The 15205-nt window shown below is 36.3% G+C and overlaps 1 protein-coding gene across 2 annotated transcripts in view; it reads left to right on the top strand.

Annotated features, from left to right (window-relative positions):
- The window catches only part of SBF2 (SET binding factor 2), a 221720-nt gene that overhangs the window by 103612 nt on the left and 102903 nt on the right, over positions 1-15205 (top strand). For both annotated transcript variants that reach the window (XM_032223265.1, XM_032223258.1), the window contains exon 6: positions 1332-1437. In XM_032223265.1, coding sequence (XP_032079156.1) covers positions 1332-1437 — 106 coding nt within the window. The remainder of the gene's footprint in view (positions 1-1331; positions 1438-15205) is intronic.

Below are 15205 nucleotides of genomic sequence, written 5' to 3'. Positions count from 1 at the left end.
TTTATGATTAAAAATAACCATGGATGTTAGTAGAAATCATTCTTTTTAGCAAAAACATTGCTGCAAGTTACAAAAACGGCATGATGGTAAAGTCATTAACCTGGGGTTTTATCACTTGTTATGGGAAAGGCTGGTAATATATCAGAGTTAGCTCATTGGAGAATAAACAGCAAATTACTTGAAGAGAAAACTGAAATTAATATTCTGGATGTTTCTTTTTAAAAAAACTAGTTTTATTTTTTGTTACCATACATATCTAAAGCAAGCTAGTTTTATATGTATTCAAACTGGTGAATTAATTTGATCAGTTTTGTTCTTTGTCATTTCTACATTTTTGTCAGTTTCTGCTATGTGTTCTCTTTTTGAAATATATGTTCATATAGAAAATCCCATGTTCTTATAAATATTCAATTAAAAATAAAAATTAATTAATTAAAAATGTCAAATAATTATTAAAATGCATATGTGCCTGAAACGCTTAAGTCAAAGTAGAATACATCATACCAGTATATATAGAAGACTTAGAAAAACTTTATTGTCACTTTATATGTACACTAATCAGGCATGAAATTCTCTTACCTTTGCTATTGGTTCAGAACTGGGAGTGTGCATGTGCGCATGCAGAGCATTCATGATGAAGTCTGGGTAGGTGGGTGGAGCCTCCCGCCACCGCCACTACCGGTTCACGCGAACCGGTGCTAACCAACATAATTCCACCTCTGACACTAATACCAGGGATTCTCTTAAAGAAGTTGTCATTAGAATAAAGTTTAGTAATTTGAAAACTTACCTTTGAAAAGAGATGGCTTGTCTTGCTAGCTGAGACAAGCTCTGGAAAATGCTAAAATCAGCAAAAATCTTGCGATTGTGCTGACATTCTTTAAATGAGAAATGAGGGACCCCTGTATCCCATTTGGATTTATGTGATGCACTTTGATGAATAGGTTTCTTAATTGGTCACATATGTTTGGGACAAAGGAAAATTTCTTATGACAATAATCAGAAATTATTTTAGGTATGATTTTTTTTTCTTAACAAGTTTCTAGACCCCAAGATTATGTCAGTGCATAGTACATAATTCATGTTCAATTTAATTAGAAATCAGCATTACTGGAATAGTAGCGATATCTTCTGAGTTAGTATGGCCAAGATTGCACGAAAAATAGATAATTAATAACAGTAATATCAAGTTGAGTTCAATTTGGGTGATTAAATGAACATATCTGTTTTGTTAGTTGCATATAAATTAGTGATGTGACTTCTTTTGGTTAGGATAACCATTCAGCCTACTTAACAGTTTGCAATAAGGATCTTAACACTTTTTTCTACAGAAACTGTTTTCCCTAGGAGCAGGAGACAGGCAACTGATACAAACTCCTTTACACGATAGCCTTCCAGTAACAGGAACTAGTGTGGCTCTTTTATTTCAACAATTAGGTAGGTTGGTTTTTTTTATTGTTACACAGTTTTTTGTAAAATGATTAGAGAAATGTTGTGATTATTTTTAGTTGTTCTTATTTTAACAAATTGTGTCCCTGTAGTGTGTTTTAGAATATAATTTACTTGCAATTTGTTAATAATCTCAGTCTTTGTTTTGATAACTCTATCGGCATGTTTCTTCATTGTCTATATTGACTCCATCTCCTCCCCTCCAAAATGAGTTCAATAAATCAGAAATTAAGAGTTATAGTAATCCACAGTAGTTTAAGTAACAAGTTTTTTCTTGGTATCAGTTTTCCCATCCTTCCCAAAGCAGTTATATGAAAAAATAGGTGCAAATATGTTCACATAAAGATTGTTTGATTTATTATACAATCTTTCTTTATCAATAAGTACACTGAATCTGAAATACCATAGCACCCCTGATAGCATATTTTTCCTGAGTTTAATGATCACTTGCAAAGCAGATTATTTGGAGGTTCTTATAAACCAAGCCAGGGAGAAATTCAACATAGAAACATTGGCATGAATAGATCCAGGAACCAGATGCAGTTTGACTGTGACAAAATTATATTCCAAATCACAGCAAGTAAATAGTTCCTGTATTGATCAAATTTGTTTTTGAGTATAGAGTAATATCCAGTACTATGATAGTTTTGAGTCTACAGTAATGAGAGCTTCCTTTCCTTCAGAAATCCTAAAAGTCTGGGATTTCTAAAGTTTTTATTTCCTAGCCCCTTGTTTTCTGAAACACCTGAACAAATCCCAATTGATTTTCTGTCAAAGAGAGAAGTAGGAGAATTTTATCTTTTAGTTGAAGTGAAAAATCAATATAATTTTGCATGACAAAATGTTTAGCAGTGAAATTTTTAAGACCCCTCGTTCTGTCAATTCCCAACTGAATTGAATGTTCTCATTCTAAGGTGACAAAGCAGCACGATACAGGAAATACCAAAATATATTACTGGCCTGTTCTAAAAAGTGGTGATTAATAGCTTAAGGGCATTTACTCATTTCTGTTTTTTATTACAATTTCACTGTAGTTATTCAGCCACTTATAAATCTAGAATTAGGAAACACTGAAGGAATCATTTGGGTTTAAATTTAAATTATAAATTAAAAAATGTATACCATAACAAAAAGCAAAATCTAATAAGTTATACCTAAAGCATAAAATCTGCTAAAAAAACAAGTTAGTGAATATTCTGTGGTTAACCAAGTTTGTTTATTTGGTATGCTTGTTTTTAGCAACTTCTTCCTTCACACAATATTTATATGTAGAATGTTAATTAATGAGTATGATTAATCACACAAACTTACTCATCTTAAGCAGGCAACAGAAACTAAAGTTAGCAAAGATGTTTAATATGCTATGTCATTACCAATCTGTAGTTCTACTTTTGTTATGGATTGGTTTCAAATGTTACAGTGAATATATAGGTGGTCCTCAATTAATGGCAGAAATTGGGATTAGAATTTTAGTTCCTAACAATGCAGTTGTAAAACACGAAGTAATGTGACAGCACTCCTCATACTTTCCATTGCCATCATGGAGAACCTCTTCACAACTTCCTGCCAGCTTTTAACAAGAAAACCCAATGGGGAAGCCAGCAGACAATCCCAGGTGGCTCACAATCAGACAAACAAACTGCTGTCAGCTGCATGAGATTCCGGGGCTTGGGGTGGCTCTGACCTTGGAAACTCAACATAGATGATTCCTTGATCCACAAGTCCTTCCACATATTAAGACTACCCCAGGTGGTCTTCATTTGGAACATTATTTCAAATTTCCACCCTCTTGATTATGCAACTTTCCAGAGTGTGAAAACTTGATTTTAGAAGGTTTCGCTAAAAATTCTTAACCCTTGACTATTTGAAAATTTTTACCTGCATTATTGTTTTTTTAGATTGTTAAAGTTGTTTTATATATTTATGTTGTCCTCAATATTCACTATTAAAAATTTATCATCCTGAATTTACTTTTATGAAAATGAACAGGCTAAAAACACAGCAGCAAATATCCTACTGATAGTTCTTGACTTACGATTTAGTCACCATTCAGAGTTACAGTAGATTCTTTCACCCCTCATCCATGCCCACAAAAAATAGTATTTATGATTTAGTACGTATGAGTACTTCTAGTAACCACATTTAAGACTAACCCGCATATATGGCTGTTTACAGCATCCATGATCACCTGATTCTGATTTTCTACATTTTTGCCAAAACTTGGTATTTACTTGCAATTTTCAGCAAAAACGCCATAGCGAACAATGAGGTCACTTAACACCTGTGGTATTCAATTAACTACCATGGATTCACATAATGATCATGGTGAATGGCTTAACAATTGTCACAAAAAAGATTGTAAAATAAGCTGTCAGACTTACAACCATAATGATTAGGCTCTATTACAATGGTAAGCTGAGGACTACCTTATTGTAAGTCACTTTAGCTGTTACATGTAATTCAGTTCAAACATTAATGTAGCAAAACTTGTTTATGTAAAAAAAAATAACAGTGAATCACTAAGCCTTCCTTCCGTACTTTTAACATCATTTTTATTTAACTATTGTCTGTGGGCAGATAAATGGTTGGAAAATTAAGGATGGAATAGTGAAGGTTTACTTTTCATCCTGTTGTTCCTTGGTTCTGAATTATGACCTATTACAAAATAATTTATTGGAATCACACATTCATGAATTCACATCTGTTAAGGAAGGGAATTCCAGTGTAAAGTAATCTCTGCTTCAGCCAAGAATGACCACTAACAAAGAATTCCATGCTAAGGCAACAATTCCTGCTTTTAATTGCAAGCAGTCGAATAGAAAGGCAACCTTTTTATATGTATTTTAGTATGTCACACAGAAAGTAACACTTGTGCGAAAATAATTGTATAATACCGTGTTTCTCCCAAAATAAGACAGGCTCTTATTTTCTTTTGCCCCACGAAATATGGTCCTGGGCTTATTATAGGGGGAGGGCTTATTGTTTTGGGGTTGCTGGGAAGTTTCTCCCATGCGAGCAGGCTCCCGAAGAGCCGGACACAGCCAAGGCACATGGTGCTCTGCCTGCTCCCCAGCTCCTGCGGCTTGGCACATTTGGGATATACCCTAGGTCAGTGCATGGAGCTCTGCCCGGCTGGAGAAGGAGGTTGCACGAGCGCCTGTTCCGCCCCCAGCAAGCATGCCTTCCAGCCTCACCATGCCCTGACCCCAACTCTCCCTGCAGGGCCAGGGTGCCACTGCCACCACCGCACTCCGAGCATAACTTCTTCTCCAGCATCCAAACTCCAAAACTCGGCTGCCGAGTCTTCCAGCAGCAGCCGCTCTAGGAATGCACTCTATGGTTGTGGGCTGGCTGCTGGAAGACTCTCTGTCCAGAAGACTCTCTGTCCGGCAGCCGGCCCACAACCATAGAGTGTACTACTAGAGCAGCCACTGCTGAAAGACTCGGCAGCCTAGTTTTGGAGTTTGGAAACCAAAAAAGAAGTTATGCTCGGAGCACGGTGGCGGCTGGGCCAGGGCATGGTGAGGCTGGGAGGCATGCCTGCTGGGGGCGGAACAGGTGCTCGCACAACCCCCTCTCCAGCCAGGCAGAGCTCCATGCACTGATCTAGGGGGTATCCCTAATGTGCCAAGCTGCGGGAGCTGGGGGGGCAGGCAGAGCACCACGTGGCTTGTGACCCTAGGTCAGTGAATGGTGCTCTTCCCAGCTGGAGAGGGGGTTTGCTGGGCAGCTGCTCATGAGCGTGGTCACCTCATGGCTGCTTCACCCCTGAGGCTGTGCCTAGCTGTTTGGGAGTCCACTCACAAGGGAGCAGCTGCATGGAAACTTCACCCTCCGGCCAGGCAGAACACCACTCCCCAACCTAGCGATATCCCAAAGGCGCCAAGCAATGTGAATGCCTTTCCGGGGGGGCCAGCTCCCGCGGCTTGGCGCCTTCGGGATACTGCTAGGTCGGTGAGCAGAGGGGGGGTTGTCCAGGGGGCTTATTTTCAGGAATAGGCTTATATTTTTGCCCATGCGAAAAATGGGGCAAGGCATTAGTTTCAGGACAGGTCGTATTTTTGGGGAAACATAGTATTTTTTTCAAAAGTATAAATATAATTGTATTGGTACAAATGCAAGCTATTTTTAATAAATTGTTCTTGTCTTTGTACTAAATGTAAAATAACTAACATTTGCAAAATAATTTTATAATTTACAGAGACATTGTGCAATATCAGTATGTAACTCACTCATCTTCCTTTCCTCACTTTTGGTAAGAAATTACGGGAGGTTCTTTCTACATCATACAGAATGCATTGTTTCTAAAAAAAAGAAAGGAAGAAACATCCAGAGCACAGTTTACATTTCTTGTCAGTAGTTCAAAAATAGTTTGAATTTTTCTTATTTCATAAAGTAGATGTATGAAATGCAAACTTAAAAATCCCTACATTTTAAAATACCTATTTGTAATAAAAGTAAGAGAGGCTTGTCAAGACTTACAATGTTTCTTTATTTTATTTTGTTTTATTTTAATGATACTATTAGAGTTCTGAAGGCTTCACTGAAACAATGAAAGCCAAGTCACCTATTTTTAACCTTTATTTCAGTCAGTTCAGGAATAATTTTAATTTGAATAGTTTCAGTAACTGTTAATTACTTCTGTTTGAAAAGATCATAAAAATAACACAGGAGAACTATTGATTGAATAAATTTGGTTTTCTCATAGATTAACAAGCCTATTTTTCAGAGATAAGAATAGCTATCAGACTAACCTATAATAAATAATAACTCTGTCTCTATTAAGAACACCAAAATACAGGTTCCTTGATTAATCTAACTGGTGTATAAGTGCTGTAGGTTATAACAGGACTAGATAATATTTCTTGGCTATTGTTTATCTTCATGTATTAAATTCAGTTACCTATGGCTTCAATTGTATGGCAATGACATATTGATGCCACCAAATGGAATTTCAGTTGAACTTTATTAGCCTTCTCAAGGGTTTGAAGAGTATTAAAGATGAAGGTATAAAACATCTATTTTATTTGTTGTTGTTGTTTTTAAAAAAAACCTCTCAAGATTGCACTTCCAGTTACTTTTTTTTTTTTGCTGCCAAATGTTGATATCTGATCTTAAGCAATATCAAAAGCTGCTTTTGACTTCTTGGATATGTATTCTTGATAAATGGCTTAAAATCTTGTTTCCTTTAGGAATTGAATATATTTAAATATTTAAATAGCTTTTAGCAGTGATCAGGTAAAGGAAGGATATTGTAGTTACTTAGGGAAAGACTACTAAAAGAGAAGTTCTATTTGTATTATGCAAGACAATTTTGTTTGAGTCTCAGGTTTGGAATGGAAACAGATACATTATTTTACTGAAAGATTTATAGAATAATGGATGGTAGAACTGAACCCAAATAAGACAGAGGTGCTATATGTAGGAAAACTGTTTTCTTTGTTACTGGATAGGACAGTGCTGTTTCTGAAATGAAAAATATCTACTTAGATTACATGTGAGTGAACAATATCATGTATAAAGATTCTTCTTTTCATTAGCTGTGCTTTAGTTATATGAAATTTATGTTATGTTTTCTACATAAACAATTTGTATGTGCTTATAGAAGTTAGTACTGGAGGTCCTTGCTTAACGACACTATTTGGGATCGGAATGTCTATTACTAAGCAATGTGGTCAGAAAATGCACATTTATGTGATAGCACCACTTGGTTTTGCTATCAACCAGCAATCCCTGATTACCATTGTTAAGCAAATCATTGCTGGTCATTAAATGAGTAACTCACATGACCATGATTGTCATCTCTCTGCTGGCTTTCTTATTGACTTGGCTTGAGGGAAGCCAGCAGGAAGGTCATAAATCACAATCATGTGGCCACGGGACACTGCAAAAGTCAGAAATCTGGGCCAGATGCCAATACTCCTATTGCAATCATATGACTGCAGGGGAATTGTGAGAGTTGGAACTTTGAATATCAGTCATAAGTAGTACTTGTTCATCATAAATTTGAAGAGTCATTGAATAAGTGGTCATTAACCAAGCACCATCTGTATAGAGGCTTTATTTGTATACTGGTAAGCAGTAGTGGTAATAATATCTGATTTGTGGACTTTGTTCTAATTGATATCTACCAAACCATATGATTACAGTCTCCAAAGAGGCAGTGATGTCTTACTTGTTTACTCTGGCTTATAATTGAAAGAGTTCTAATTAGTGTTAATTGATTTTAATTGTGAATTCTTGATCTGGTTTTTTCTCCAAACATTGTTTAAGTACTGTATAAACAAAGAGTAGGGTTGTGGTTTTTTTAAAACACATTATTTTGAAAGTGTGTGGTTTATTAATATTTTAAACATCTTGTTGGTATCTTAAAATACAAACATAACTCATGTCATACAACCCAGTCTTAATTGAAAATGTTGAAATTAAGCAATCATGTTTAATCAGGCAAATATGCATCTATCATTTGCTGTTATGCATTGCTATTAAAAATACTGGTCAACCCTTAAGAAAATATAATTTATACCCAATGTTGGAACAATTTTGAAAAGTTCCTTATCAACCAATGATTGATTTATTCCCTTAAGAATGAGGGCTACTTAATTTCAAATGTTTTTCTTGTAAAAGAAATTATATTAGAATAAAATGATACAAAGTATGTTGTATTTTAATATGTGTTAAACACCAGCTTTAGAAAACATCTTTGCAAAAACAGGATTCATGTAGCTGGCTTCTAAATAAAGTTCATTGTCTTGGCATTTTAAATCAGGAAGATGAAGATTGGAATGGAATGAAGAATCTGACCCTTGCAAATATTCCAAATTTAGCAGAAGCTGTTGTAGTCTGAAAATATTGCAAGGTTAACAGTTGATTCCATGCAAGGAACAAAAATAGTACAATTAATTATTGAAGATTATGGCTGTGAATTTGCAGTTTCAGGATTACTGATATGAAGTTGCAGTTACTGGACAATAATAAAAGATTATGAATTTTTTGAAATTGAGAGTTTAATTTCTAAAATAGTTTTGAATAATTTAACATTCTGAATTTCAATGAATTAATTACTGCCACGAACTATATAATTACCTTTAAAAAATAAGTTTTATTGCATGCAAAACAATGGAACTCCCAACACATTCACAATTAACTGTAACAATGAGAAATTTTATTGCACTCAGAATTATAATACCTGACATATCAAGAGTTTTATATTTCACTCTTAATTGTCCTAGAATGTTATGATCAAAGCTACTGGTATATCACCGTTTATGTCTTACAGCATACAATAAAGCATTTACTACAGAATGTTGACCTTACACTGACCTATTTTAAGTGTAGATTGCCAAATAATGATCTATTCCTTTGGAATTTGAAGACTTAATTATCCTGGTAACCAATTACAAAGCATTAAACAAGTCAATAGCATCCAAAATAAACAAATGAAAAAGCTAAAACAAACAACCTGAAACTACATACATGATTAAGTATTATATCTGCCAAGATTCTGCTTTTAGAATATCAGATTTTGTATAATAGGAAACAAAAAATACTCTTCATATGAAAATAAATTCTATTCTCTATATGCACTGAATGATCAGTTGTCCAGGCTTCTGCTTATCCCTGGAAATTTAATATGGTGAAATACTTTTATCATATTTTGGTCTATTAAATTGGCCATTTCTATTTAGATATATGGTCAGTGTTATTACACATGGGTAAAACAAGAAATCAGTTGCTATTTACTGTTTGATAATTTTGTCAAAATATTAAATATCTAAATCCATATACATTATTTCTCATGTGACAGAAACTGGTTTTCCCCTATCTATTTTTTAAAATTCTAATTAGAATAATGTTGTTTTATTTCCTGAAATTACTGCCTTATTTGTGAATTTTTCCAGGTTATTCCAAAATTATATGCTGTAAAGGCTCCTTGTGTTAGCAATACTTTTCTGCTACATACTAAAAACTAAATATAGTATTACAAGTCAGAATTTCTTCAGGATAGTATTTCAGTGTTCTTATTGCTAAGCTTTTGGTTACACATTGCTTTTTTAGTCTTATTTTACATTTCTAATTATAAATATTGATATATAAATTATTGATATATAACACATATGGGTGCAGATCTTCAATTAATAAAATAGTATATTGCTGTAACATGTGCATTGTGACTTATTATACCTGCATTCTACTTTCCATCAAACACTGCTCAAGATCACGTAAAATAATTGCAATATAACTGCAGTAATGTACTCTGTAAAAAATAGTTGCAAAAAAATAATTGTAATATAATTGCAGTAATGTGCACAGTAAAAAATATAATCCAAACAATGAAGTTCTTAAATATAAAGCTATACTATTTACCTTTATCCAAACCAGTCAGCCTAAGGAACTGCTTGTATAGCAATAGCACTTAGACTTATATACTGCTTTATAGTGCTTTACAATGCTTTACAGTCCTCTCTAAGCGATTTACAGAGTCAGCATATTGTCCCCCAACAATATGGGCCCTCATTTTATCGACCTCAGAAGGATAGAAGGCTGAGTCATTCTTGGCGCCCTTAGAATCGAACTGCAAACTGCTGTCAGTCTGTAGTCAGCAGAATTAGCCTGCAGTACTACATTGCTCCATCATGGCTCTAATGAATGAAAATGACATATAAGAAAAATGCAGATTTCCACATCTTGGAGTTAGCCACTCAGAGGGCCCCCTGTCATGTCCTAATAGTTGCACTTAAGATGTTGGCAAGACAAAACGTCCTCTGCAAATGTTTTAAACTGGGATAGGATATAATGTGTAATTTATTTATTTGGATGATCCCATCCCATGCCAAAAATGTTTAGCACTTTTAATTGTGTTGGGAATATAGCAATAAACAATATTTGCTGGTATTTTCTGGATTAACCTTCAGTTTGTACACTGTCATCAAACTGTAATAATGAACTTGAATTTTTTCCTTGGATTTAGATAGACACGAAAATATTACCAGCATATTATATCATAAATCCAGAGGACCTTGCATATCTGTTTCATGTATTAAATAATATTTATGAAATAGTAGATGATGGGATTGGAAGTCTTTTTTTCAAATACAAAAAAAAGACTTAACAGTATGTAAATTATACAATATTTAGCACAATTTCAATTGCTAGAAAAAATTGCTTAGGATTATGCAATGCAATGTAGATTGCAATGCAATGCATGTAGATCCCTACATGGAAAAAGAGATGTCAGTTGTTTAAGCTGACTTTAGAAGAGAGATGGAAACATAAGTATTATTATTGCTGATGCACACTGGATAATTAAGATAGACAAAGAATACTAAAAAAGTAGGTACTTCATTCTTCCATATATGGATCAGGAAGCCACAGCACATACCAAACAGATAGGTTCAGATTGGCAAAGGAATAAAACAAGGCTGAGTACCCTCTCTTATTTATTCAAGCTATATTTATGAAACTGGATTGGAAGAGCATGGTTTTAAAAGTGAAGGAAGAATCTGTACTACTAAGAATCTGAATCCTTAGCTTCTGCCTTTTAAGCTCAACCATTAACAGTCAAGAAATAAGCAATCAAGAAATACACCAAAGACTAGCAATTGGTAGAGCAGCCATAAAGGCCTTAGAAAAGGTATTTGGATGTCATTATATCTACAAAGATTAGAATTCTGCAAATTGGTATTCCCTGTAACACTCTATAGAACCAAAAATTGGACTTTGAAGAAGCAGGATAGAAGGACTATCGACACTTTTGAACATTGGTGTTAGACAAGACTCTTAAGAATAACATGGACAATAAAAAAAACCAAATGGATCATCAAACAAACCCAGGATTCGAGATACAGATGACCAGACTCATTTTATCCCACTTTCTGATATTAAAATACAAACCATACTTTTTAACACAATCCTTAAAATAAATTGGTCCCAGTTTTTAACAACTTCAAACTTTAATAACGGCTTTTTGAGTTGGCTTAGAATTGTTAAGTAGTACAATATAGATGTTGCATGTTCTAATTTCCTTGCTTGCAATTAGCCTTAAAAGCTAGATGGATCAAAATTTGAAGTTTTCTATAAAGAAAGCCTCATGCAGTGCATCTTATTCTTCGGCATGTACTCCTGTTGGACAAATATATATTCTACAATTCTATATTTTAATTTTTTTTTCTCCATTTAGGAAACCCAAACTCTCGCTTTGAGATTCTAGTTTGATTTGAATCATATGTTAATTATACACTCTTCAAAAATAAATCCACAGTTTGTGAAATTTATTCTTCGTTACTAAACATAATAATTTATTTTTTATTTTGCTAAGCATAAAATGCCCAAATCTTTATTAGGCAAGATACATCAAAGTTCTCTAAATGTAGTTTTAGAAGGCTGTATATTTTATTTCTTTAGTGAATCTGATTTCCCTTCTGATTAAAATGCTGCTTGCATCTCTTTCTAGAATAATTCAGAAAAAAAATTCTGATAACTGCTTACTCATATTTGTGAATTAGTCTTACTAAATTACTGATAATTGGAATCAAAAATTGTGCATGCCTGTTTTCTGTTTCATCATGTGGCAATTCCGGAAAATTCTATAATTCTTTTTGTGCTAATATGGTAACACTTTAAACAATGCAGTATGTACGTGAGTGTCTATGTGTAGCTTGTAAATCATTTTTAGAACAACAGGAAACAGGATGATTGATTACATTTTTTTTAAAAAAAATGTAGGAAGTCAGATATTTCAGTGCAAATTACTTACCTTTTCAAATCTTTAAAAACAGTAAAAAAAATTAGTCAGGAAGCTTCTGTCAATTTTTTTTTCTAACATATGGATAATGTTCAACAGGAAGCATGCTTGACTATGGAAGCTTAATCTGTAATAATGAACACTAGATATATTGTTTGTTTGTTTTAGCATTGTCTGGTCTGTTTGTGCCCTTGGCTAGTCAGTATCACAGATGTGTTTTGAAGTTCAAGGTGACAACAAATATAGTTCTGCAAGCATGAAGATCTGTCTTTAGAAGTTGACATTGCAACTGATTATTTTTCAGAAGTTGAAGAGGGCATTTTATTTTACTTCTTTCATATTTTTACATCACCTAAAGTAAACTGTTGTTATTACTTATTTCTTTTACTTACTGATTGAAATAAATTTTATTTTATCCTCCAACTGTTTCAACTTTTGGAGTTAAACATAGCTTTGTGCACTTTTCTGACAGTCTTAAAAAAAATTTTTTAAAGCAGGTGCTAAAGCTTTGATTTTTGGCTTTATACTTGCTGATATTAGCAAGCCCCGAGTAGTATCATGTGTGACCTATTTATCATAATTGGATATAAAGTTGTATGGTTTTGTTAAATATTAGAGATGTAAATATCTGTCACTTCTAATTAAGTCCCAATCAAAGCAAAGAATCTCACTTTATCTAAATTCACATTGAATATCAGGAATAATAGAATATTATTTAGAGGCATATACAAAAAGAAGAGAAGGTCAAAGAATACAAGGCAGACCAAGAAGAAGGTGGAGAAACAACATCTATTGACAATGGTTGAGGCCACCAGAAGTGCAAGAGCCAGAACTTTGACATCCAAAGTGATAAAAGAGGAAGTAAAGAAGAAGTCCTGTTTAGATGGAGAAAATCTGTATGAACGTTGATATATTGGGTTGAAAACATATGTTAAATATACTTTGATTAAATAAATACAAGACAGATTTGTGAAGAAGATTCACAGCTGGTGTAGACTAATTTTAAAAATTGAGTTTTACTGTGTAATCATTTCCCCTTGCCTCTGTTGATGGACACACATTGCCTAGTCTTGATATGATGTGTAGTTATAAAAACTGCAGTTGTTTAATATCCTTGGACAACAGTCTTCTTTTATTTCCTTATTTCAGCAATAAACAGATTCATATTCCAGGCAGCTCATTGAGTATTAATTTGTGCTTATTTTCTCACTAGAGAGAATGAATGCACACTTCTCATCTGTGAAGTCTTCAAACCCAAATCCCAAACTCAGACCACTGGCTCCTCAAAAAGTCCTCAAACATTATTCTGCTGGCATCCCATATTTGCTGTTCATGGCACAGATTGAACGATTGGCCAGAGGTGCTGTCTGAGTTCTAGACTTGCAAGTGTAGAGACAGTGCTGTCTGAATAAGCTTTCAGTCTGTTGAGAGGGAGGACAGTGGTGGAGAGAATGCAGATTGATTATAAAGAACGCTGGGAATAATTATCACATGAGCTAGCTGATGGTAGTGTTCAGAGTGTCTTAGGGTAAAAAATGAATTTGGAGCTAAAACTCTCCTTGCTTCCTAAGTTATCAGCTATTTATATATGCGGGGGTCACCGGGGTGGTCGGGGGGGACTACGGCCACGGGAGAGGGTCAGAGCATTGTGGTCATAACAGGGAGAGGCAGATATGGCGGGGACTTTAGGGCTGGCCATTACTGGGGAAGGAGGGCTCGCTACATCACAGAGATCCCTCCTTCCGGCCCTATGAGTCCCACTCCAAGGTCAGATGGCGCGAGTAATCGGGACCCTGGTCTCAGGCTGCTGTCGCTAAATGCCAGGTCTGTTGTTCACAAGGCTCCCCTCGTCCGGGACTTAATTTTAGACGAGAGGGCAGACCTGGCATGTATTACTGAGACATGGCTGGGCACGGAGGGAGGAGTCCCCCTCGTAGAGATGTGCCCAGACGGATTTCAGGTGCTTCATCAGCCGAGAGCCCAGGGAAGGGGTGGCGGTGTGGCTATTGTTGTCCGGGAGTCTTTAGCACCTCGTAGGATCCCTGCTCCGGAGCTTGTCGGGTGTGAGTCCCTACTGGTGAAGTTGGACCTCAAGGGTCAAGTGGGTCTGCTGCTAACGTACCTGCCTCCCAACTGCGTTGCAGCAGCCCTCCCCTCGCTCCTCGAGTCGGTAGCCGAGCTAGCAATTGAGTTCCCTAGGCTCATGGTTCTGGGGGACTTCAATTTGCCTTTGCTCGGTGAACACTCTGATGGAGCGCAGGAGTTCATGGCCTCCATGACAGCCATGGGCTTGACCCAGGTAATTCGAGGCCCAACCCACTCAGCGGGTCACATACTCGACCTCGTATTCCTCTCGGAGCAGTGGACTTGTGATCTTGGTCTGAGGGGTAATGAGATCATACCCCTGTCGTGGTCAGACCACTGCCTACTGAGGCTAGACTTCCGGAGGCCAAACCCCCACCGTAGGGAGGAGGAACCGACCAGGTGGTTCCGCCCCAAGCGACTTATGGACCCCTTGAGGTTCCAGACGGAGCTTGGGGTTATTCCTGATACTCTCGCCCACAGTTCGGTGGAGACTCTGGTTGCTGCCTGGCACTCGGCAGCATCAGAGTCTCTTGACCGGATTGCGCCACTATGGCCCCTCCGGGTCGGTGGATCCCGGAGGCCTCCTTGGTTCACTGAGGAGCTCCGGGAGATGAAGCGCCGGAGGAGACGCCTAGAGCACTTGTGGAGGTACGATAGGTCCGAATCGAACCGAGCACTTTTGACAGCATGCACCAAGGAATATATCAGGGCATTAAGGACAACTAAAAGAACACATATTGCCACCTTGGTTGCGTCCGCCGAGTCCCACCCAGCCGCCCTGTTTAGGATAACCCGCTCCCTCCTAAATAGGAGGGAGGCAGGGGACCCCTTACAGGGTAAGGCTGAGGAGTATGTCCAGTTCTTGGCGGACAAAGTTGCTCGGTTTCGGTCGGACTTGGACTCCACCCCTGCAGATCCAGCCGAGAC

Source organism: Thamnophis elegans, chromosome 1 (assembly GCF_009769535.1).
Source record: "Thamnophis elegans isolate rThaEle1 chromosome 1, rThaEle1.pri, whole genome shotgun sequence".
Lineage (NCBI taxonomy): Eukaryota > Metazoa > Chordata > Lepidosauria > Squamata > Colubridae > Thamnophis > Thamnophis elegans.
This window is presented reverse-complemented; position numbering and strand designations above follow the sequence as displayed.